This window comes from Zophobas morio, unplaced genomic scaffold (assembly GCF_036711695.1).
Source record: "Zophobas morio isolate AGI-343-1 ecotype UQ-CSIRO unplaced genomic scaffold, CSIRO_AGI_Zmor_V1 ptg000023l, whole genome shotgun sequence".
Taxonomy (NCBI): Eukaryota; Metazoa; Arthropoda; class Insecta; order Coleoptera; family Tenebrionidae; genus Zophobas; species Zophobas morio.
This window is the reverse complement of record NW_026972128.1, coordinates 184,644-211,736: the sequence shown is the minus strand read 5'-3', so window position 1 is coordinate 211,736 and position 27,093 is coordinate 184,644. Positions and strand designations below refer to the sequence as shown.

Genomic DNA, 27,093 nt, shown 5'->3' with positions numbered 1-27,093 from the left:
GATTGTAAAATGGCATTTGCTGGATAATTAAAAAAGGGAATGTCATCGGTAGTACCGCCTCACATCAAGATCTCTTCTCTCAGTTTTGACTATTTTTATCATTTTGTATGAAACTATAACGTTTATCCCCACAATAGCGAAAACGCAATATATTTGTCGACGGATTCCGCCCATTGCGTTGACATTCTCTAGAAACTTTTTTAGACGATTTTTAATTATCATAGTAGCGGGTGTTCAATTGAAAGAGTCATCTAGTTCGTGTTGCTTGTTTGATAGAAGAAAATGTAGTGAAAAGCGCCAAGTTAGGTAATTCATACAATAGTATTGATATTTCCGCGTGGTTAGCTATTAATTGTGAAGTTGATTGTAGACATACCATGATATTGAAAAAAAATCTAAAGCGTGTTTTGAAATTTATATGAAAATAAAATATGTTGGCCGTATCATTATGTTTGTCTAACGTTGTTTAAATCTGTTGATTTGACGTATGTTTGATACGGAATGAGTTATCATTGACATTGATTTGCAAAATTTCAAAATATAAACATGACATCTCATATACGAAAACGTCAGCAATCCCCAATGATGCGGTGGAAATACAAATAATAAAAAGTATTCCAAAGTACGCTTAACAAGATTTTTTTCGGTCAAATGATACAAAAATCAAGGCCAACCTGATGACTTTTTCAGTTGAACACCCGATCCCTTTAAACTTGTATGTTTAATACGCATCTCGCTGACGGCAGCGTCGCGCCATTGAAAACCGAATGATCGAGTCATATTATTTTCTCGCGGTTGTACTGACGAATGGTACGACCTATCCGGGGTGTCGTATCAGTTTGACTATATGTTTTCACCCAGAAAGAAATTTTAATTGTTTTTTTTTTGTTTGTTAATTTTTAATTAAACGAATCAAAAATTGTTGTGTTATAAAATGCTTCAGTGAGAAGTTTATTGTGAAAATATGGCAGAAGAAGGATCGAGTTGTAGTTTGTCAAATTCACAAGCAACAAGGTAGGTATAATTTCAACTAAATTACAAAAGTAGACCGCTAGTCCCAAGTGTTTGTGCAAATTACTGTAAGAGTTTACCTGTTTCTCAGTATTTTAAAGTTAACGAAACATGAAAATCCATTCCCATAGCAAAGCAAATGAGTATACATAGTTTAGTTTTTTCGATAAAATGGCTATTTACCGTAAATGTAGAACATTTACCACCATTATTTGTGGAAGAAATGACAGGCTCTTGTTTTAACAGCAACACCCAAGAATAAAATTAATTTAGAAGCTAAAAGAAATAGTTAACTGCTTCTTAAAACAAGAAGCTGTTTTTCTCTTACATCGATATGATGTTAAGAATCAAGGCTGTCTAATGGATAAGCACTTTCGTTCTACAGTTTAAATTAATTAATATAGGGAGTATATCGATGTGGCAAACGAGAATTTAATTTGAGTTTGAAATGTAACTTCAGAACCAGGCTACATACTTTTTTAATATTTCTAAAACAAAATTGGTCAAATGTTATTTGGACAGAACTTCCGTTGCACTTGAAGTTCAGCATTTTCGAAAAACTATAAAATTTGGTGTTGCAATTTTTTTTTATCTGAATCCCTTTAAGAATAAACATATGTATGTAATGTAAAAATACATGTAAAGAAGCGTGCTCCGCGTACATGTCTGAGTATTTACAAAATTTGTGATGACGTCATCAAATTTTTGCAACGACAAGTATATCAACTTGGATTGGTGCAGTGTAATACTAATAATAACAGTATTACATTCCCAACTTTTTTGAGAAAATGGAGTGAGCCGTTCCTGATTTAATCAATAAATTAAATTGACTCATTCATTAATTAATCTAAACCCTCTTTACAAGCAATTCTTACACGATCATAAGTACAAATTGATCATATTTTGCAGATTTTAGATAGAATTTATTCGTCAAAATTTTGAGATATCGGCATTAATTTTTTGGGGGAAGTAAGCTGATATATTTTGATTAACAAATTTACCATGCTTACAATACTTTTAACACGTCCGCAAGATTTCAAAGCACTCGGTTTTGCAGTTCCTGATTTAATCAATAAAATAAATTCACTCATTTTTTTTAGTCATACTGTATAAGCAAATAGAAATATAAAAATAGAAAACATGAATGGAATGATAAATCACAAGTACCTATAGATTCAACATATTTTACATATTGTAGTTAGGATTTATTCGGCAAAAATTTTGAGGCGACGTCATTCATATTTTTGGGGGATAAGCAAATATATTTTGATAAAAAATTTAGCGTGTTTATGATAGCTTTAAAGCATCTGCAAGAAATTCAAAGCATTTGGTTTTGCAGATTCAAATTGAAATTACACAACGTTGTATAATTTTGATTTTTTTGCAAAAATTTTGACGTTTCAGGTAAAAACTCAACACGGATTCATAAACTACATGTGTAGGACTATGTTTTTTATATAATTTTAAACCCATTTACAACGTACAATTTTGATTTGACGTCATCACATTATTGGCTGCGATGATTAGACAAAGTTTGTTTCACTTTTTACCAAATACGTGATATTCATAATACACATAAGTTGACAACAATCGGTCCAGTGGTTTCGGAGATCATTTGTCTAGCAAAAATTGTCACGAATGGTGGACAAACAGACACAGATAGACGGACAGACGAAAACGGAAGACCCATTTTTACTTCCCGATCGTAAGCAAAGGAAGTATTGTAATCGAGTCCATCGCACGAATAACCACTTTTTTTACAAATTCGTCACGTACTTTGTAAGATAAATTATAATTTTTTTTAGTAAAAATTTAATTTTATTAAATTAATATATTTTTTTTTAATGGAACACTCGACATATTTTTATTTTCCGAGCTAAGCTAAGGAGTACTGTAATCAAGTCCATCGCGACTCGCTACTTTTATGTTTTCTCGGCGTTCATGAGTTCATGACACTTAGAATATGGAAACATAAGTCTCTCTTCCGTCTGTCTATGCCATCTGTCCGCGTCTATGTCGATTTTTGTTAGACAGATAAATTGCTAAACTACCGGACCGATTATTTTCAAATTTTGAATGCATATTAGGCATATTGTGTGGTTGATAAAAGGCTGACGAAAATTTGCTGATTATCCTCACCACAATGCGATGACGTGATCCTAACAATTTACAATATTGATTTTTTTTTAAATTTTATAAAATTGCTTACTCTTCCACTTGTAGATTGTGAATCCGTGTTGAGTTTTTATCTTAAGCATCAAGAGAAAAAAAAATCTAAATTTTATAACAAACACTTTATAATTTAACTTTGAAATTGCAAAACCGAATGTTCTGAAACCTTGTAAACGTTTTAAGGTTATTGGAAACATTGTTAATCAAAATTTATCACTTTGCGACCTTCCTAAAAACTGATGACAGTGACGACGTCATCTTAAAATTTTGACAAATGAATTCTAAAATGTGCAAAATTGATGGGTCTGTACATTATCACTCAATTTATATTTTTGTTAAAATTCCTTACACATGGTGACTCAAAGGAATTAATGAATGAGTCAGTTTATTTTATTGATCAAATCGGAAACTGCAGAACCGTTTAAAGTTATCCTAAGCATGGCAAATTTGTAATCAAAATGGATCTGTTTATCCCTTCCAAAAAAATTGATACATTCTGAAAATGTGGAAAATGTGATGAGCCTAGATCTGTGATTCATTTTTACATTAATATTTTTTAAAATAGCTTATATAGGGTAGTTCAAAAAAATGAGTAATAAAAATAATGAAAGAGTCAATTTATTTTATTAATTAAATCAGAAACGGTTTACTCCATTTTACCGAAATTTTGGGAATACAATAATGTTGTTTTTGATCTATACAAACAGAACACGTGTCCTTGCAAAAATGTTGATGACGTCATCACAAAAGTTTGTGAAGCAAAAACTGATTTGAAACATACGCGTAGGACGCTTCTTTACGTTTATTTTAACATTACATACATATCTTTATTTTATTTTTTAGCGGTTTTCATTTTAGAAATCTTTTTTTTTTACTACAAAAAATCAAGTAGAACTACTATTCTAAAACCAATAATTAAAAAGTTATTTAGTAAAATAAGTCAAAAACTATCTATTTAATTCAAATCTACTTGCTTGAAAAATAAGTGTCTCATAAAGATTGTTCTTTTTTTTTAATTTAATGAAACTAAGCAAATGAAAAACATGGTTGTTAATTTTTCAGGCTACTGGGTTTTCATAAGGAAATATAATTTTTCTTCTATTTCATTGAATAACTTTTTTATTATTAATTTTAGTATATTGGTTACTTTTGATTCTGTATGGTAAATATGCAAAGGATTCGTTTATTAAAAAATACACTGGGTACATTTAATAATATGACGTTGATGTCATTTCCGGTCTTACCAGAAGCGAAAATTAAAGACTGACTAAATGAAATTAATCTTCTAGTATGACACAAATTTGCCCAAACAACAAAGTACCTATCTTCAGAAATAAAAAAGTTGTAGGAGTTGTATCAAATAAAAAAGGCAACTCAGAAGTAATCAGTTTTTGGAAGAAATCTACTACCCATATTTTTATTACATTTTGCTATTAGGCTGTTTATATGAACAACTTCGTAACTATTTTTACTTTAATTAAAAGAAGAAATATATCGAGTGGGTTAGAGTGTCAAACTAAAATATTAATCATACTTTAGATAACAACTAATTTACTGTCCAAATTTTTTGGACTAATTTTGAGAAACCTATACATTTGAACTGTAGTTACAATTTGTTGTAGAACTGCAGTGGATGAGCATCAAGATAAAGATGAAAATCGCGACGATGCCATTGGTGGTAAGAGTTTGAATAATCTATTTCGTAATTTTAAACTATTATATTTAAAAGGGAGAATATACAAAGATTGAGTAACGAAGCGCGCGTTTCTTGGTATCTCATTAATAACTTAAATAGTATACACAACTTGTTTTTTTTTTTTAATAGAACATCTTCCACATTTTGCGTATTCTTATTAGGCTTTCGTAGACTTTAAAGTTATAGTTTGTTAGGTTTTTAGGAATATCGATTATTTGGTAAAACTCAAACCAAAATTTAATCATCTCCTTTGCAAAATTAAAAAAATTATTTTACATGATACATTTAGCTTTCATGCTGATTTAACTGATTGTTTCAAATACAGTGTTTTAAATAATTTTAGAGCTACTTACAAAATATGTTCAATTCGTTCAATTCATTTGATTAATTTTCAAACTGGAATAGTATTGATTAAAAAAACGATTTGCGTAGTCTTTATGACAGTCCAATTCAATTGTTTTCACATGTTCACACAAAACTTCATCTCAATCAGTATCTAATAAAGACACATAAAATATAAACACATATAAAAATTGTTGGGGTACTCTTAATGATTATCCCATTATCAAATCTGAAAAAGTATCGCCATTTAGCGCGACATTCTGAAGTAAACAAACAATTTTTTGCTACAAAGCATTCCTGGAGAAAAACTTCATTTTATTTTTTAGTTAATGTAACTTTACATAATTTATTGTTACTAAGTTACAACACTCTAAACCTAAAATTAATCTCGCAATTAAAGTCCACGTAGAAGTTGTAGTGCCAAAGAAGTTAAACAGTTTAGAATTATGTAACTAACTTCGTTTGAAAAACTAAGCTTGTTAAATTTATTGCTAAAGTACAATGTGCTTCTTTTTTAATGATAAATAGTTAGGCATAAAAAAAACTGACAAAGTATATATATTTGTTTTATATTAACACTCTTTAAAACTTTTAGAAAGAAGTAGTCAAGCTAAAAAGAATTATTGTCTATATTGCAAGCGATTTCTGTCAAAAATTACACCGCACTTGGAACGAAAACATAAGGATGAAGCAGATGTAAAACAATTTATGATTTTACCAAAAGGTAAAACTGACCGTACAGCAAAGTTTTTCAGATAAGATTTTTCACCTTTTTTTAGGCTGCAAAGAGAGAAAACGGATCATTGACACTATTAGAAAAATGGGCAATTTCTCTTATAATCAAACTCAAAAAAGCACTGGTATAATTGTATGCCGAAGGAAAAAAAATTTAGAAATTTCAAAACGAATTTACAGTGTTTGTCCTAATTGTAAAGGCTACTTTGTGACTTCAGCAATAAGAAAACACTTCAAAAATTGTGCTGGTAAAAACGATAAAAAAAAAGGCATTTTGGTAATGAGTCGCAAACTGGACATTGATGTTCATCAAAAAGCATCGGACATTCTCAAATACAAAGTTTTACCTGTTATGAGACTAGATAGCGTATGCACTGTTGTTCGCAACGATGCATTTTTAATAACATATGGAAACAAGTTATGCTCCAAGTATAGATCACCCCACATGTATAAAATGATAAGAACAAGATTGAGGCTATTGGGAACATTTTTTTTAGAAATGAATAAACTGCAAAATAATATTCAGTGTTTCGCCGATATATTTGATCCTATTTATTACGAGCATACTGTGAAAGCCATAAATACGATAGCAAGATTAGATGCAGAAAGTGGTAAATACGGAGCCCCTTCCACCGCGTTCAATTTGGGTATTTTAATTAAACACTGTGCAACTTTATACATTGCTCAATGTATCCAAAACAGCTGTTGGGAAAAGAAAACAAATGCTGAAAATTATTTAAAAGTATTGACTGAAGACATTGGAATTTCTGTTAATAAAACAGTCATAGAAAACCAAAAAGAGTTCAAAAGAAAGAAAAAAATATTATTACCCCAAAACAATGACATTAAAATATTGTCGTCTTTTTTAACAAAAAATAGAAGAAATCATTATAATAATTTAAAAAATGTGGGCTTTAAATACGACGACTGGTTAAATTTAGCGTCCTACACGCTAATTTCACTACAGTTGTTCAACAGGCGTAGGGCAGGGGAAATTGAAAGAGTGCTGATAACCGATTTTTTAAATTTTCAATCCGTTGATGAGGTACAAGATAAAGAAATATATGATGCTTTGTCGGAAGAATCCAAAACAGTAGCCAAGAAGTATGTAAGATTTGAGGCCCGCGGTAAGTTGGGAAGGGGAGTCCCAGTTTTAATCCATCGAGAGTTGTTGCAAAGCATTGAATATATTTTAAATAACCGAAAAAAAGCAGGCGTGATGGAAAAAAATCCATATCTATTTGGTATTCCTGGCAATGAAAGCACTCATTTAAGCGCTTGCCAGTTAATGAGAAAATTTTCTCAAGCTTGCGGAGCCAAAAATCCAACACTATTGCGTGGTACAACGCTTAGAAAACACATTGCCACTCGATCCGCTACAATGAATTTACAAGAAAGTGATGTCTCCGACTTGGCTAATTTTATGGGCCATGCAGAAAAAATTCATAGAGAACACTATAAACTACCCATCGTTACAAGAGAAATTACCAAAATGGCACAAATATTGGAAAAAGCTGAGGGCAAAACTGCCAAAGACAATGAAAAACTAGGTTCAAAAGGTAAGGAACCACATTTCTCGTTAAAATAACTTTGTATGACTTATGACTTCAGATACGCCGAACTGTGTTGTACTATTAGAAAAATTACAGCAGGAAAATATTTTTTCAGAGAAAGATACAGGTAATCTTCTTGATCGATTGGAAACAGGTAAATTTAGACTGTTTAAAAGCGAAGAATATTTTCAATAGGTATTATATTTCAGATGATGATAAACTTCATGCAGTCTTGCCAGACCAGCCCCAACCTGGTAAATTTACAAAGTGGATAAAAATAATTATACGATGTTTTATAATTTCAGGTTGCAGCAAATATTACATATCAGACGAAGAAGATGACTCTGTTGTGGTTCAGAGCAGGACAAACGGTTTGTTGTTTGTATGTTTTGTAACACTTTACTTTGTTGTAATTTATTTAGCTGGTCGAGGAGGAATAAAAGCGAGAAAATCTAAAACAACTCGAAAGATTGATTCAACACCTACAAAAAAACCACACGGTAAGTTTTGAAATTAAATGCGCTAAAGTGTTCATCGTTAATGATTAATTGCAGTCAGAATCGCTTGGGTTACGCCAGAAAGACATGCTGTAAAATCAGCTTTTCAAACACATATCGATCAAGGAACACTACCGTCTTTTCAAGAGTGCCGAGAAGCACAAATGAAGTTTCCAGTCTTGCAGCGTAGAAACTTGGCCACCATTAAAACCAAAATTAGTAATGAGATTCGACGCCGGAAACTACGATTTCAATAGCCACAAGAAGAGGAACTTCCAGTTTTGAAGTTATCAGTTATCAAATTCTATTATCAGTGATAATTTCTTATTGTTTGTTATAGTCAGTTTAATAAATTATCATATTTTTATAATAAATTTTCGTTTTAATGTTTTATATATTAAATCAAAAAGAAATAAACGATTTTCAGATTCAAAACAATATTCGTTTAAAGAAGAAAACAGATTCTTTAACAGACACCTTGTTAATCAGTGTTGTTACGATTACCTTTGAGGTGGTTAGTGTCCTGCGCCATTTCACTGCTTTTATTTAAGTACAGTGTGATATGGTCCTTTATTTCTGGTTTCATGATGTACCCACACTTTTAACGATTCGATTTTTACAAATACGTAAAGTTCATAAACCAAATTTTACAGTTTGTCTAATGATCTGAGAAAAGATTTTTTTTGGTGTAGGCTAAACATTGTATTACTATTTACAGAACAATGACTATTAAAGAAATAATTTTTAATATTATTTTATCAGGAAAAGCACTTCCACAGTTTTGATATGGTGACCATTGGCTTTAAGGCCAACATCTAATCGGAATTATGGAATTTCGGGGAGTTCCCCAAATTTCCATAATTTCGATTGTGACATTTGGGAATATCAACTATTATTTACAAGTTATGTGCAGTACCGTTGCTGCTGAACACTAGGCAGTGTTTCATCGTCTGAAAGTTTGTACTGATACTTTTGAGATTTTTATTTGTGAACAGTTTTCCTTAACAAAACTTCAGTGGTATAGATATGAATATGATAGCCGTCACTGTACGAAGATGTTTTGATAATAGATAATTATTTTATGAAAAGTTTAAGTGATACTTTATGTGAAGGAGTATGGATAATTAAAAGCTGAGCGATAGCGAGGCGAATTAAGTCGATACGGGCTAAAATAGTATTGTTGGTTGTCTATATAATTTTGAGTTAATAACGATAAGCAAAGATAAGAAACTTGTAATTGCATGTAATATTATTATCCCAAGACCTAAGACAAAATAAGAATCAAATCAACACACAAAAATTTATTAGAAGTACGCTTGGAGTAAGAATGTAACACGACGAACAAAGAAACAAGTATATAAGACAATAGTAAGACCTACAGTCCTGTACGCTAGTGAAACATGGACGCTAATGAACGAAAATGAACAGAAGTTGGAAGTATGGGAACGCAAAATACTACGAAAGATATATGGAGGTATAAAAAACTAGACCAATGGAGAAGGAGAACAAACCGAGAGATCGAGGAAATATACGGAGAACCAACAATCACGAAGATAATCAGAGCACGGAGACTAAGATGGCTAGGCCACGTCGGAAGAGCACCAGAGGAAAGGACAATTGGGAAAGTATTAGACCGCCTAAAAGGAGGAAAGAAAAAGAGAGGAAGGCCAAAACTGAAGTGGATAGACGATGTTCGAAAAGATCTTCAAAACTTAGGCATTGAAGATTGGAGATCCAAAGCAGCCGACAGGAACAAATGGAAAATTATTGTTAAAAAAGCCCAGGGCCTTTAAGGCCTGCAGAGCTGAATTATATATATACGCTTGGAGATAATTGTGTTTTCAAATAACACACATAGTGCTGACAATAATTTAAAACTAGTATTTGGTCATAGCTCCGTTTTAGGCAATCACTTGACCTAGTCTATATAGCATTGAGTGTATTAAATTTCGAATATCATATTCACTGATTTCCCCCAACAAGTTTGAATTCGTTAAGATAATTATCAACAGTTTGTGGTCTAAATATGTTGTAGCTATCTGGCGGAATCAAAACAATTTGCTCTTAAATGATTTAAACGGGCAGTATCTTCTTGTAGCTCTGCCTGAACTAACTTTTCGTTATAATGATTGGTCCTGTTCCCAGCATTTATTAATTCTTAAAACTACACTTTTGTTTAAATTTTAATTACCGTAGCAACTCAAATTAACCAACCATCTTCCAATGTGAACATTTTTGAGGAGAATCAAATGCTGAGGCATACTTGCAAACTGTAACTGATTATGATGATATCATCGACTAATTCATATTAGAAGGGTTTGTCATTAAATTGTCATTGACAAGAACATTTACAATGCTCTAAATATGTTGTACGCTTTTTCATTGATTAGAACTCTACTTTCAAGAAAAGAAATAAAAATAATAAAAATAAAAGAATTTATCCAAACAAGTTTACGTTGCTCGTCTTCTCCTTCTCTTGCCTCGTCTCGTCTTTTTCTTCTGGTCTGCATTTATTCCTGTGTCTCGTGCTTGCTCACTGCTTTCCCGTGTTTCGTTTCGTTGTTGGCAAAACTTAAAAACCATATAACTATAGTCATGGGTTGCTAATTCTCAGACTTTTATCCCCACTTTTACCTAAAGATTTAACTGTTGATTTAAGACTATAAAATAGCTTATGATACTGGTTTATAATGCGGGATTCGTGAAATTTTTTACTTGTTACATAAGTCTATTTTTATAAAATGGTTGTCCCTATTCTTTTGTAGAAATTGCTCTTTTTTTAATTGTTTTTGAAAGAAATATAACTCAGCCGAGCCTCCCTTCTCAATACATCGACGTTACGCCACTGCTAGCCCGACTACGAGCCGCATAACTTATACCCCGCCCCTGTCACCTTTCGTGGTGAAATTACTTCTACAAACTTACAATAAAAAAATTAAAATCCCTATTCAGATCAATATAGTGACATTCGTGGAAGTGTCTAAAAAGCCTCGACCGGTATTTCATTATTCGTATTCGGGTGGGTGTCTTCTTTTCTTAAAATCCTTTCTGTTCATTATGGCCGTACGCCAATTCTACCTGTTCATTGACACACTGTCTCATTCTCTTCATCTCTTTCTCCATTTACAACGCCTCCATCAATCAAGTAATTTAAGCACAAAATTAAATAGTCTTATCAAAAAGGTGTTTAGGACATATTGAGAGAGTGTAGTAGACAGGGTAGAGATTAGGGATAAGAGGTAATTTTTCAACAGTTAATTTGTAATGCTCAAAAATTCTTAGCTCAGAATAATATAAAGCGAGTTCTTTTATATTGTAGGCCGCCCATCCGGGTTTGGCTGATGAAGGATTAGCAACCCGAAACCGATACCAATAAAATAAATAAGCAATAGTGGACAGAAATTGTTTCTTTTATTTAAAATGAAATTAAAATTTAACTCGAAAAAATAAGATTCGGCTGTATGGGTATAAAAAAAAAGGTCGAAGGTTACTTTGACAGAACTTTCCTCACCCCTGAAATATAATAAAACAACTCCAGGTCTTTTGAAAAATTATAAAATTTGATTATGCGAATTTTATTTTTTTATGAGAACTCATAAGTTAAAATAAAGATATGTATGTAACGTTAAATTAAATGTGAAGAAGCGTGCTGGGCGTACGTTTCAAATGAGTTTTCCCTTAACAAAATTTTGTGATGAGATCATTAACATTTTTGCAAAAACCCGTAAATCCACTTTGGATAGGTGCAGTGTAACAGTATTGTATTCCCAAATTTTCGGGAAAACAAAGTGAGCCGAGTCCAATTTAATCAATAAAATAAATTGACCCTTTCATTAATTTTTATAAGTCACCCTGTATAAGAAATTTAAAAACTTAATGCACTGATAAATCACAGGCATATACCCATCACATTTTGCACATTTCGGATAGGATCTATTCAGCAAAATTTTGGGAGGGGATAAACGAATAAATTTTGCTTGACGATTTAGCATGATTACGATAACCCTAAAATATTTACAAAATTGAAGAGTTCGGTTTTGCAGTTTCAAAGTTATATTACAAAATATTGTTATCCAGTTTTCCAAAAATTCTGAATGTCTAAGGTGAGAATTCGACATGGATTCACACAGCATAAGTGCAGGAGTATCTTATTTTATAAATTAAAAAAAATATATAAATTTAGGAGATGACGTCATCCCATTGGTGGAGGGGACGATCAGCCAAATTTTTCTTAGTACTTCAACCATCTACATGATATTCCTAATACACATACAAAATTTGATAACAATCGGTTTAGTAGTTTCGGAGATTACGTAAAATATATATATCAAAAATAAAATTCGCATAATCGAATTTTTTAATTTTTCGAAAGAGCTGGACTTGTTTTATTATATTTCAGGGGTGAGGGAAGTTCTGTTGAAGTAACCTTACCAATTTTTTCAAAACATATTTACACAGTCATATTTACCATATTTAAAATTGTACCATTGAAGTTTCGTTAAGGAAAACCGTTGTTCACAATTAAAAATCTCAAAAGTATCATTACAAGCTACCAGACGACGAGGCACTACCTAGTGTACAGCAGCAGAAGTACTGCACATGTTATATGGATTGAAAGTGGTGGCGCCAGTTGTCGATAATAGTTGATATTCCCAAAAGTCGCAATCGGAATTATGGAAATTTGGGGAACTCCCCGAAATTCCAATTTGATTCCCAAAAGTAACGTTACGCGGTGTTTAGGTTCCCAATATTACCATTCGGCACACATATATATATATATACGTCAATGATAACTTTTGGCCTCGCGCCAGATTTAGGCAACAAGTAATGGGAGAATATGAAAACCACATCCTAGCCTCAAACCTGTCATATCAGTGTTCAAATTTGTATTTATGGTTGCATCATTTACAAACAAGCGAATGCTTGACACGTTTTAAGGCAGGTAAATATTTGGAATTATAGTTTAAACTGTTTTCGTGTAAAAGAAAGAAAAAGTGGTATGAATCAGTTTATTCAGAAACAATTTTTTGGAATTAAAACAGCCACACAGAGGCTGAAGAAATTAAGATAATCAAAGAGAAAAGAAAACACAACTTAAAACTAGGAAAGCTTACTTCGTAGTAAGTGCAATTATATTCTATGAACATTTAATCTATACTTATATAATAAAGCTGAAGCTGTTGTTTATTTGAACACGCTAATCTCAGAAACTACTGGTTCAAATTCAAAAAATCTTTTTGTGTTGGATAGTCCATGTATCATATCTACATATAGGCTATATAAAATCACGCTACGATCATTAGGAGCGAAGTAGCAATGAAAAATTCGGAAAAACGGGAAAATTATTCCTCCTTTGACAGCTTCCGTTGCTTACGCTGCTTAAACGGTTAAAGTTACGTAAAAATCATGTATGACGAAATTGTTCCCCTCTAAAAGTTCTAAAGAAAAGTCCGCGACAGCATATGTCTATCTTTTAAGGTCGAGTCAGTATAACCTTTTTTATGGTAATGAAATTTGTTCTAAAATAATAATGCATTATGTATAAAATTCTCGCGTCACAATGTTTGTAACCGAACTTCTCCGAAATGGGTAGACCGATTTGTATGAAATTTTGTATGTCTATTCGGTAGGTCTGACAATAGGTTGTAAACTATTTTTTAAACCCCTAAGTGATAAGGGTGGCCCACCCTAAAAAATTTTTGTCTATTTTTTTGACAATTTTTTTTATTTTTATTTTTCTAAGATTTGGCATCAAAAAATATACATAACCCTAAATTTTCACCTTTCTACCACCAACCCCCATTTATTAACCATCTATAAAATAAAAATCAATTGCTGTTCCTATTAGTCTCTCTAAGACTCAAAAACGGCTTGACCGATTTGAAGAAATTTTTATATTACGGGGATTGTTTATAAATTAAAAAAATAGGGGAAACTTAAAAGAACAGCTAAAAAATCAAAAAATCCTAAAAATTTTTTATGGGAATCGCCACTTCAAATTAATTTCAATGGTTGTCGTCTAACTGACGTGTCATACAAAACTAATTCTATCGTGCGATTGTAAAAAGTATATTGCATTTCAAATCGTTCTTTGTTTTTTCGTAAAAAAACGGTTATGGAAGTTGATCAGCGTTGTGCTCATAATCAACATAATAGTTAAACATTGAAGCGAGACATTGGGTGGTATGAATAAAACTGAGTAGATACTTATATTCGAAGTACGAAGTACCTACTTCATTATTACTCTTATATACTTGAACATCTACTCTATGTACTGAGTACCTACTGGGAAACATTGTATCTCCCCGGCCACAAACTGAACATCTACGCGTTTTGTGAGCATTTAATCTAGAAATGAGCATCGGCGTGGCAAATAACTGAGCTGTCTGTAAAGTAGCTTAGAAAACCAGTAGGATCGTTGTAAGAGTGAATTTTAACTAAACATGGTGACTTTCATGAATGTGGAACGTCGTCAAAAGGTGCATTCAGTTTGAAAAACACATTAGGAGCAGGAATATCGAAAACTTTTCATGTAATTAACTTTTATTTATGCATAAATTGTGCAGTGCGTTTTTTCTAACACTGGCCATAGAGATTCCCATCTCAAGGTGTCTACCCCATACTAACTTATATTTTGGTGACTCGATTTTTGCCTTGATGGTTGAACACTGTCATTGTTGTCCTTTTTTGTTGTATCGAGATGCTACTTGAGCATCAACTGTTACTTACTGAAGTATTAGTATCATCTAGAAAAACTAGAAACATTTTGATTTGATATTCGAGTAGATACTTCGTATTTCGAGTATGAGCATCTACTGAGTTTTATTTATATCAACCATTGTCAAAAAATTGATCGAACGTTGTTTCGACAGAACTTCCTTCGCACCAAAAGTATAATGAAACATATTCAGCATTTTCGAGTTGAGTCTTTTCTTCACACAATTTTGTGATGACCTAATCAACATTTACTATCAACACGTAGGTATACCACCTTGGATTGGTGCAGTGTAATACTAAAAATAACTGTATTGTATTCCCAAAATTAACTGCGAAAATCGAGTGAGCCATTCCATCAATTTTTTGGGGGGAATAAATAAATATTCTTAACAATTTACCATGCCTACAAAAACTTTAAAACGTCTGCAAGATCTCAAAGTATTCATTTTTGCAACTCTTGAGTTATTCACTAAAATAAATTGACTGATCCATATATTTTTTTGAGTCACTGTAAAAGCAAATCTAAAAAATATGAATGCAGTGATAAATTACGAAAATATACTGATGATATTTTCCACATTTTAGATAGGATTTATTCGGCAAAATCTTGAGATGATGTCTTCAAGTTTTTGGGCTTGATAAACAGATATATTTTGATTGAAAACCTACAATGTCAAACAGTAACTTCAAAACGTCTGCAATATTTCAAAATTCAGTTTTGCAATTCTTGATTCAATCAATAAAATAAATTGACTCAGTGATTAATTTTTTTGAGACACCCCCTATAAGCAAAACTAAAAAATATGAATGGAATGATAAATCACAAATATAGTCTATCCTATTTTGGACATTTTAGATAGGATTCATTTGGCAAAAGTTTGGGCTGACGCCATCAATTTTTTGGAGGGAATAAGTAAATATATTTTGAATAAAAATTTATTATGCTTATCATATGTTTAAAACATCTGCAAGATTTCAAAACATTCGATTTTGCAGATTCAAAATTAAATTGTAGGTGAAACGGAGTTCACGGGGTCAGCTAGTACTACTATACAACACCAAAGTAGATTATTCATATTTCTTATGAAGTTAAAGATTGCAATTATTAACAAAGTTGACAACGTATGGATAAAGTTAAATATATATCTTTTAGTCAAAAGAGGTGTCTGCATAATTTGTTACAATGTGTTTGCAGGTATATTTGTACAATGCAACAGCTGCTGCATTCACTATCCAAATGTAATGTATAAATAATGATTTGTTTGGTGTATGGTGCGGTCTTAAAATTAGGTATTTTTACTATATTTCAATTGGATAAATATTTTTACACATATTTGTAAATTCTCGTGGTTTGCCAGTTTTAGACGTAGGAATTTTAATTATTAGCGTATCGTTTTTGTCTTGAATGCCGTCATTCTTTCTCAATTTATCCATTCCATATGCTCCTACAACTTGTAATAAAAAATAAACCTAAAACATAATGATTTATAGACAATGTGATTGACCTTGTTTGAGATCACCTTTAACATCAGGTACATTTAATCATGGGCTTCTGTTAAAAATTTTGGTAAGTCTTCTCTTGTAAATATATTTGATTTCTTGGCAACGTAACCTATATTTTTTGCTTGAAAACTTGGTGTACTTAGATATATCTATGCTGTTTTTTATTAACAGAGTTGAGTTTAACTACGACTATGCACCCAAAGTGTTAAAGATTTCACAGAATTTGCTTTTCCAGCGAAATACTCGTATGCAATGAGGTGTTCTCCATGTATTTCGCATGGTTGTTTCTGCGCCAAAAAAAAAATTTTCATACCGCTTTTCATAAACTGTGGCTGAGTTTTTGGGTAATAAATTTGATATATTATCTGCCAGTTTTTGCAAGTTCGGTCGAATGCATGTAAAGTTCTTGTTATTATAGCTATCCATCTCTATTTTGCAATTGCTGCAGATCTTTCTGCAAGCAAAAATATTATTAAAAGTGCCAAAAAATAAGAGGTATGCTTCATACTTTCATTTAAAATGGGCATGTAAGCTAATAATCTGTTCTGTAATAATAATAAAAGCTTATTATAGGTTATGTAGATACAAGAAAATTGTTCAAATTCTTCCATTCCGCATACTCCTACAACCAGGTTCGAATAAAAAATATACCTAAAACATTATGTTTTGTAGACAATGTGATTGACTTTCTTTGAGATTACCTTTGACATTAGGTACATTAATCACGGGCCTCTGCTAAAAATTTTCGTAAGTTTTCTCTTGTAACTATATTTGATTTCTGGGAAACATAACCTATATTTTTTGCTTGAGAAGTTTTTGTTAATCTCTTAAATTATTTTTCTACTTATGGACCCAATCTGGATATTTGTTTGAGGGTGTGCTTTAAATTTTAGGAATTAATATCTTGGAACGTTATGCATCGTTTCCATACATTTTTGAGCTTCTGTTTTATCTTCTAATCACTTGGAATTTCATTTCCAAAAACAAAAATTGTACTTGAAGTGATAGATATGAAGCTCATTATTCCGAAACATGTAATTATAAGGTCAAATGTTACTATGCATGAAATGTATTATTTGATATAAAGTAACTTTTGACATCGCATACTTTAGATTTTTTTCATGGGTACTTTACAGTTAATAGTATCACCATGAAATTGTTTCTTAGATTTGTTTTTTTCTTCCGGTATTTGAATCACAATTTGATATTCTTAAAACAACGACAATTAATTTAACTTTAGCTTGAGTTGTGAACCTGAAAGTTGTTTTGTATGAATTTGTGTGACAAAAGTGTACTAAAGACGAAAATAATTACTTATACTCTTTTACAATCATTAATTACATTTGTAGCAATTTTTGGCCTCTCGTATTTTATATTATTTTATCCAAGAAACAAGCGAAATTTGAAAAACCAGTTTAATATTTTATTGGAGTAGTAATTATGAACCCAAATGTTGCTATGGATAAAAACTATTATTTGACTTAAATTAACTTTTGGCATCACAGTCTTTGGATTTTTTTCGTAGATACTCCACAGTAAACAACATAATTATAAATCTGTCCCTTTGATTTATTAATTTCTCAATCCGCCGATATTCGAAAGACGATTTGGTATTCTTAAAACAAGGGCTACTAATTTAATGTTTCCTTGGACTGTGGGTCTGAAAGTTGTTTTGTATGAATCCATATGGGGTCAAAGTGTACTAAAGATGAAAAGAATGACTTCGTTTATAGCAACTTTTGGTCTCTCGTGTTTAATATTTCTCCAAGAATGTTTTTAATTTTGTAAGATATTGGGCCAATAAAACATATACAGACAACATTATTTGCAATTCTTCCAACCACCTATGGATTCATAAAATATCAACTTTTGCATCTTTAATTGAAATATTGTTCAATTCTAATCTAAACCATGAAAACTATAATAAAGAACTTCAGTCCATAAAACAAATTGCAATAAATAATGGATTTAAAGTAAAATTAATCAACAATCTAATTGACAAAATAACATACAAAATTAAAAAAAAAACAATGTTGCTCGTTGTTCAAAACGGACCATGATACTAAGGAAGACATAGGTAAATATTATTCTCTGGATTTTATTGAACAATATCTTACAAAATTAAAAACGTACTAAATAGAGTGAATAAAAATGTTAATATTTCATTTAGAAAAATTAATTCAACCAGAAATCAGTTACTGAACAACAAAGATAAAATTACTTAACTAGATAAAGCCGGAGTCTATCAATTACAATTTGAATGTTGAGATTGTGCCTTAAATTTTACGAATCCAAGTCGTGGAAGAATACACTACATGAATTTCACTGGTTTGTGTTGACTACATTTTGGGTTTCCAATTTTAGATTTATTAATCTGGTATTTCGTTCTAAAAACAAAATTGTGCCCGGAATGATGGGGTTAATTACGTGTTTTCACATATACGAAGCGCACGAGTCCGAAAGTTACCTCACATGCAATTATGAGGCTAAATGTTGCTATGGATGAAAACTATTATTTGACTTAAAGTAACTTTTGGCATCACAGTTGCTTTTTTCATAGGTATTTTACTCTTAACAACATCATTATGAATTTATTTCTTAAATTTATTTCTTAGATTTATTTCTCAATCCACCAATATTTGTCTTAACCTCATAGAAAATGCTTCGTCTTATGGAAAAAATCTGAATCTTTACACTTGGGGGTGTGCCTGAATATAGCACCGAATATTGCCTCACATGAATTTTACAGCCTCGATTTGACCAAATTTTGGGTTTCCGATTTTAGATTTAATCATGTACCTAGTACTTTACTGCATGTTAGCACATGAGTCCGAAAGTTATTCATCATGTAATTATGAGGTCAAAAGTTTCTATGGATGAAAGCCATTATATTTAAAGTAACTTTTGGCATCACATTCTTTAGATTTTTTTAATAGTTACTTCACAATTAATAACACAATTATGACTTTTTCTTTTAGGTTTATTTCTCTTATCTGTTATTAAAATAACTGCTATTAAGTTAATTTTAGCTTGGGTTGTAAGTTTGAAAGGTGTTTTTTACGATTCTGTGAGGCCGAAGTATACAAAAGATGAAAATAATTTTGGGTTAGATCGCTCAACACTCATCCAATTATTTATTTTTATTTATACTATTTTCGTGTGGTATTGCAAGAATAATGGTCAACAATCAAGTATTTTAGGCTCAAAAAACGGCAGATCAAATTCCTGATAATATTAGCACTAATAATTCTTAAAATCTAACCAAATATTGACTTTTTTAAAGTGTTATAAGTTTTCGGAGGAGGTGGCTGAGGAAAGGGATGAACCCATAAACTGGTACCACCAAAATAGTATAAATAAAAATAAATAATTGTTTGATTGCAGAACTACCTAACCCAACGTTATACCTACGCTAATATAGAAACAAACATATCAAAATAATTAGCTCATTTATAGCAAATTTCGAACTCTCGTATTTTATATTTGTTTAAGTAGCAAGTACTTAAAAAATTTAAATTACCACTTTAACTTTTAATAAAACAATTGTGATGAATGCGTCTACAGATACTTCTACCATTCACAGTCGTAATTTTGTCTTAACCTCATAGAAAATGTTTCGTATTATGGAAAAAATTTGAATCTCTACACTTGGGGGTGTGTTTGAATATATAGCACCGAATATTGCCTCACATGAATTTTACTGCCTCGATTTGACCAAATTTTGGGTTTCCGATTTTAGATTTATTCATGTACCTAATACTTTAAGATATGCTAGCACATGAGTCCGAAACTTATTCATCATGTAATTATGAAGCCAAAAGTTTCTATGGATGAAAGCTATTATTTGATTTAAAGTAACTTTGGCATCACATTCTTTAGATTTTTTTGATAGTTACTTCACAGTTAATAACATAATTATGACTTTTTCTTTTAGGTTTATTTCTCTTATCTGTTATTAAAATAACTGCTATTAAGTTAATTTCAGCTTGGGTTGTAAGTTTGAAAGGTGTTTTTTACGATTCTGTGAGGCCGAAGTATACAAAAGATGAAAATAATTTTAGGTTAGATCGTTCAACACTTAGCCAATTATTTATTTTTATTTATACCATTTTCGTGTGGTATAGCAAGAATAATGGTCAACAATCAAGTATTTCAGGCTCAAAAAACGGCAGATCAAATTCCTGATAATATTAATACTAATTAGTCTTAAAATCCAACCAAATATTGACTTTTTTAAAGTGTTATAAGTTTTCTGACGAGGTGGCTGAGAAAGGGGATGAACCCATAAACTGGTACCACCAAAATAGTATAAATAAAAATAAATAATTGTTTGATTGCAGAACTACCTAACCCAACGTTATACCTACGCTAATATGGAAACAAACATATCAAAATAATTAGCTCATTTATAGCAACTTTCGAACTCTCGTATTTTATATTTGTTTAAGTAGCAAGTACTTAAAAAATTTAAATTACCACTTTAACTTTTAATAAAACAATTTTTATGAATGCGTCCACAGATACTTCTACCATTCACAGTCGTAATTTTGTCTTAACCTCATAGAAAATGTTTCGTTTTATGGAAAAAATCTGAATCTTTACACTTGGGGGTGTGCCTGAATATGTAGCACCGAATATTGATTCACATGAATTTTACTGCCTCGATTTGACCAAATTTTGGGTTTCCGATTTTAGATTTATTCATGTACCTTGTACTTTAATGTATGTTAGCACATGAGTCCGAAAGTTATTCATCATGTAATTATGAGGCCAAAAGTTTCTATGGATGAAAGCTATTATTTGATTTAAAGTAACTTTTGGCATCACATTCTTTAGATTTTTTTGATAGTTACTTCACAGTTAATAACATGATTATGACTTTTTCTTTTAGGTTTATTTCTCTTATCTGTTATTAAAATAACTGCTATTAAGTTAATTTTAGCTTGGGTTGTAAGTTTGAAAGGTGTTTTTTGCGATTCTGTGAGGCCGAAGTATACAAAAGATGAAAATAATTTTAGGTTAGATCGTTCAACACTCAGCCAATTATTTATTTTTATTTATACTATTTTCGTGTGGTATTGCAAGAATAATGGTCAACAATCAAGTGTTTTAGGCTCAAAAAACGGCAGATCAAATTCCTGATAATATTAACACTAATAATTCTTGAAATATAACCAAATATTGAATTTTTTAAAGTGTTATAAGTTTTCTGACGAGGTGGCTGAGGAAGGGGATGAACCCTGAAACTGGTATCACCAAAATAGTATAAATAAAAATAAATAATTGGTTGATTGCAGAACTACCTAACCCAACTTTATACCCACGCTAATATGGAAACAAACATATCAGAATAATTAGCTCATTTATAGCAACTTTGGACCTGTCGTCCTTTATATTTGGCTAAGTAGCAAGTATTTAAAAAAATTTAATTATCACTTTAGCTTTGAATAAAAAATATATTTATGAATGCGTCTACAGATACTTCTACCATTCACAGTCGTAATTCTGTCTTAACTTCATAGAAAATGTTTCGTTTTATGGAAAAAATTTGAATCTTTACACTTGGGGGTGTATTTGAATATAGCACCGAATATTGCCTCACATGAATTTTACTGCCTCGATTTGACCAAATTTTGGGTTTCCGATTTTAGATTTATTCATGTACCCTTGTACTTTAAGATATGCTAGCACATGAGTCCGAAACTTATTCATCATGTAATTATGAGGTCAAAAGTTTCTATGGATGAAAGCTATTATTTGATTTAAAGTAACTTTTGGCATCACATTCTTTAGATTTTTTTCATAGTTACTTCACATTTAATAACATAATTATGACTTTTTCTTTTAGGTTTATATCTCTTATCTGTTATTAAAATAACTGCTATTAAGTTAATTTTAGCTTGGGTTGTAAGTTTGAAAGGTGTTTTTCACGATTCTGTGAGGCCGAAGTATACAAAAGATGAAAATAATTTTAGGTTAGATCGTTCAACACTCAGCCAATTATTTATTTTTATTTATACTATTTTCGTGTGGTATAGCAAGAATAATGGTCAACAATCAAGTATTTTAGGTTCAAAAAACGGCAGATCAAATTCCTGATAATATTAACACTAATAAGTCTTAAAAACCAAACAAATATTGACTTTTTTAAAGTGTTATAAGTTTTCTGACGAGGTGGCTGAGGAAGGGGATGAACCCTGAAACTGGTATCACCAAAATAGTATAAATAAAAATAAATAATTGATTGATTGCAGAACTACCTAACCCAACTTTATACCCACGCTAATATGGAAACAAACATATCAGAATAATTAGCTCATTTATAGCAACTTTGGACCTGTCGTCCTTTATATTTGGCTAAGTAGCAAGTATTTAAAAAAATTTAATTATCACTTTAACTTTGAATAAAAAATATTTTTATGAATGCGTTTAAAGATACTTCTACCGTTTACAGTCGTAATTTTGTCTTAACCTCATAGAAAATGTTTCGTTTTAGAAAATATCTGAATCTTTACACTTGGGGGTGTGCCTGAATATATAGCCCCGAATATTGATTCACATGAATTTTACTGCCTCGATTTGATCAAATTTTGGGTCTCCGATTTTAGATTTATTCATGTACCTTGTACTTTACTGTATGTTAGCACATGAGTCCGAAAGTTATTCATCATGTAATTATGAGGCCAAAAGTTTCTATGGATGAAAGCCATTATTTGATTTAAAGTAACTTTTGGCATCACATTCTTTAGATTTTTTTCAAAGTTACTTCACAATTAATAACACAATTATGACTTTTTCTTTTAGGTTTATTTCTCTTATCTGTTATTAAAATAACTGCTATTAAGTTAATTTTAGCTTGGGTTGTAAGTTTGAAAGTTGTTTTCTGCGATTCTGTGAGGCCAAAGTCCACAAAAGATGAAAATAATTTTAGGTTAGATAGTTCAACACTCAGCCAATTATTTATTTTTATTTATACTATTTTCGTGTGGTATAGCAAGAATAATGGTCAACAATCAAGTATTTTAGGCTCAAAAAACGGCAGATCAAATTCCTGATAATATTAACACTAATAAGTCTAAAAATCTAACCAAATATTGATTTTTTAAAGTGTTATAGGGTTACTGACGAGGTGGCTGAGGAAGGGGATGAACCCTGAAACTGGTATCACCAAAATAGTATAAATAAATAACATAAATAATTGGTTGATTGCAGAACTACCTAACCCAACTTTATACCCACGCTAATATGGAAACAAACATATAAAAATTATTAGCTCATTTATAGCAACTTTGGACCTGTCGTCCTTTGTATTTGGCTAAGTAGCAAGTATTTAAAAAATTTAAATTATCACTTTAACTTTGAATAAAAAATATTTTTATGAATGCGTCTACAGATACTTCTACCATTCACAATCGTAATTTTGTCTTAATCTCATAGAAAATGTTTCGTTTTATGGAAAAAATCTTAATCTTTACACTTGGGGGTGTGCCTGAATATATAGCACCGAATATTGATTCACATGAATTTTACTGCCTCGATTTGACCAAATTTTGGGTCTCCGATTTTAGATTTATTCATGTATCTTGTACTTTACTGTATGTTAGCACATGAGTCCGAAAGTTATTCATCATGTAATTATGAGGCCAAAAGTTTCTATGGATGAAAGCCATTATTTGATTTAAAGTAACTTTTGGCATCACATTCTTTAGATTTTTTTAATAGTTACTTCACAATTAATAACACAATTATGACTTTTTCTTTTAGGTTTATTTCTCTTATCTGTTATTAAAATAACTGCTATTAAGTTAATTTTAGCTTGGGTTGTAAGTTTGAAAGTTGTTTTCTGCGATTCTGTGAGGCCAAAGTCTACAAAAGATGAAAATAATTTTAGGTTAGATAGTTCAACACTCAGCCAATTATTTATTTTTATTTATACTATTTTCGTGTGGTATAGCAAGAATAATGGTCAACAATCAAGTATTTTAGGCTCAAAAAACGGCAGATCAAATTCCTGATAATATTAACACTAATAAGTCTAAAAATCTAACCAAATATTGATTTTTTAACGTGTTATAGGGTTACTGACGAGGTGGCTGAGGAAGGGGATGAACCCTGAAACTGGTATCACCAAAATAGTATAAATAAAAATTAATAATTGGTTGATTGCAGAACTACCCGACCCAAATTTATACCCACGCTAATATGGTAACAAACATATCAAAATAATTAGCGCATTTATAGCAACTTTGGACCTGTCGTCCTTTATATTTGGCTAAGTAGCAAGTATTTAAAAAATTTAAATTATCACTTTAACTTTGAATAAAACATATTTTTATGAATGCGTCTACAGATACTTCTACCATTCACAGTCGTAATTTTGTCTTAACCTCATAGAAAATGTTTCGTTTTATGGAAAAAATCTGAATCTTTATACTTGGGGGTGTGCCTGAATATATAGCACCGAATATTGATTCACATGAATTTTACTGCCTCGATTTGACCAAATTTTGGGTCTCCGATTTTAGATTTATTCATATACCTTGTACTTTACTGTATGTTAGCACATGAGTCCGAAAGTTATTCATCATGTAATTATGAGGCCAAAAGTTTCTATGGATGAAAGCCATTATTTGATTTAAAGTAACTTTTGGCATCACATTCTTTAGATTTTTTTAATAGTTACTTCACAGTTAGTAACACAATTATGACTTTTTCTTTTAGGTTTATTTCTCTTATCTGTTATTAAAATAAATGCTATTAAGTTAATTTTAGCTTGGGTTGTATGTTTGAAAGTTGTTTTCTACGATTCTGTGAGGCCAAAGTCTACAAAAGATGAAAATAATTTTAGGTTAGATAGTTCAACACTCAGCCAATTATTTATTTTTATTTATACTATTTTCGTGTGGTATAGCAAGAATAATGGTCAACAATCAAGTATTTTAGGCTCAAAAAACGGCAGATCAAATTCCTGATAATATTAACACTAATAAGTCTAAAAATCTAACCAAATATTGATTTTTTAACGTGTTATAGGGTTACTGACGAGGTGGCTGAGGAAGGGGATGAACCCTGAAACTGGTATCACCAAAATAGTATAAATAAAAATTAATAATTGGTTGATTGCAGAACTACCCGACCCAAATTTATACCCACGCTAATATGGTAACAAACATATCAAAATAATTAGCGCATTTATAGCAACTTTGGACCTGTCGTCCTTTATATTTGGCTAAGTAGCAAGTATTTAAAAAATTTAAATTATCACTTTAACTTTGAATAAAACATATTTTTATGAATGCGTCTACAGATACTTCTACCATTCACAGTCGTAATTTTGTCTTAACCTCATAGAAAATGTTTCGTTTTATGGAAAAAATCTGAATCTTTATACTTGGGGGTGTGCCTGAATATATAGCACCGAATATTGATTCACATGAATTTTACTGCCTCGATTTGACCAAATTTTGGGTCTCCGATTTTAGATTTATTCATATACCTTGTACTTTACTGTATGTTAGCACATGAGTCCGAAAGTTATTCATCATGTAATTATGAGGCCAAAAGTTTCTATGGATGAAAGCCATTATTTGATTTAAAGTAACTTTTGGCATCACATTCTTTAGATTTTTTTAATAGTTACTTCACAGTTAGTAACACAATTATGACTTTTTCTTTTAGGTTTATTTCTCTTATCTGTTATTAAAATAAATGCTATTAAGTTAATTTTAGCTTGGGTTGTATGTTTGAAAGTTGTTTTCTACGATTCTGTGAGGCCAAAGTCTACAAAAGACGAAAATAATTTTAGGTTAGATAGTTCACCACTCTGCCAATTATTTATTTTTATTTATACTATTTTGGTGTGGTATAGCAATAATAATGTTCAACAATCAAGGATTTTACAATTTACTTCCTTTATCGCATCCCCTTTGCTCCAGCCTTACTCCGCTCTTTTCCACTTTTTTCATCCACCCTGCTTCTCTTCCACCTTCATTCAATATTTCTGTTATACTTTCCTTATTTCTTTAATTTCGCCCTAGTCTTGTAGCATGTATTCTAAAGTCTCTTGCGCTTCTCCACACATCTTATATATTCTTCTGCCTTCGCTTAAGCAAAAGTATTTGTTTCTTTCTTCATGTCCAGCCCTCTGTCTAGCAATTACTTTTTCTCCTTCATTCTTTCTCTCTCTAGGTACCTTGGCGTTGTTTTTGATATTATCTTTAGACGAGTATAACCCCCCTTGTACCTAGGTTCCTTTATACACGCCATTGGACATATTTGTCCTTGTCGCCACTTTCGAGGAGACCTTTACTTTTCCACATCTCATTCATTATTTCACACAGTCTTTCAATCAAATCATCCGTTCTAAACATCCATACATCATTTACCAATCCATTCCTCCCTGGTCTTTTCCCTCTTTTCGGCCCTCCAACTTGTTTCCATATTTTTTCCACTGTAATGTTCGGCCATTCTTTCTCTCTCAGCATTCTCGGTTTAACTCTTTTGCGCTACAATACTCTCATTTCCACTCATTAGTTTCATGAAATGGTACTTCCATTGTATTATTAGCATTTCTTCACTGATCATGTTTTTGTTCTTCCTTATTTTGGTTCTTGCTCTGATTTTATGGCTTTTATTTTATTTCTTCTTTCGGAATCTCTTCTTTTTTTTCTTCACACCGACCTGTTATTATTTCTTGCTGGACAGTACTCTTCTTTTTTATCTTTCCCTTTTTACACCTTCGTAAACATTTTCTTTCTTATGTTTTTAAATCTCTGCATCTATTAACCAGCCATTTGTTTTTCTTTTCTGATTTCTTCGTTATAAATCCTTTTCTTACTGCTGCTTTTTCAGTTGCTGTTTTTAATTC

The 27,093-nt window shown here is 31.2% G+C and overlaps 2 protein-coding genes and 1 long non-coding RNA gene across 3 annotated transcripts; 2 read left to right on the top strand and 1 right to left on the bottom strand.

The window, feature by feature from the left end:
- The first annotated feature begins 6,867 nt into the window (after window positions 1–6,867).
- On the top strand, window positions 6,868–8,274 carry LOC135134557 (uncharacterized). The gene is made up of 6 exons (XM_064063250.1): window positions 6,868–7,515; window positions 7,568–7,663; window positions 7,719–7,763; window positions 7,815–7,880; window positions 7,932–8,009; window positions 8,064–8,274. Exons 1-6 carry the CDS (start codon window positions 7,176–7,178, stop codon window positions 8,261–8,263), a joined length of 825 nt encoding a protein of 274 aa, XP_063919320.1. The 5' UTR covers window positions 6,868–7,175; the 3' UTR covers window positions 8,264–8,274.
- Window positions 8,275–9,445: 1,171 nt separating this feature from the next.
- Window positions 9,446–9,799, top strand: LOC135134627 (uncharacterized). The gene has a single exon (XM_064063351.1). It carries the CDS (start codon window positions 9,446–9,448, stop codon window positions 9,797–9,799), a length of 354 nt encoding a protein of 117 aa, XP_063919421.1.
- Window positions 9,800–16,415: 6,616 nt separating this feature from the next.
- Window positions 16,416–17,019, bottom strand: LOC135134527 (uncharacterized). The gene is made up of 3 exons (XR_010281335.1): window positions 16,928–17,019; window positions 16,735–16,877; window positions 16,416–16,680 (listed from the first exon to the last, which is right to left on the bottom strand). It is a non-coding gene; the product is annotated as an uncharacterized LOC135134527 (long non-coding RNA).
- Between the last annotated feature and the right edge of the window lie 10,074 nt (window positions 17,020–27,093).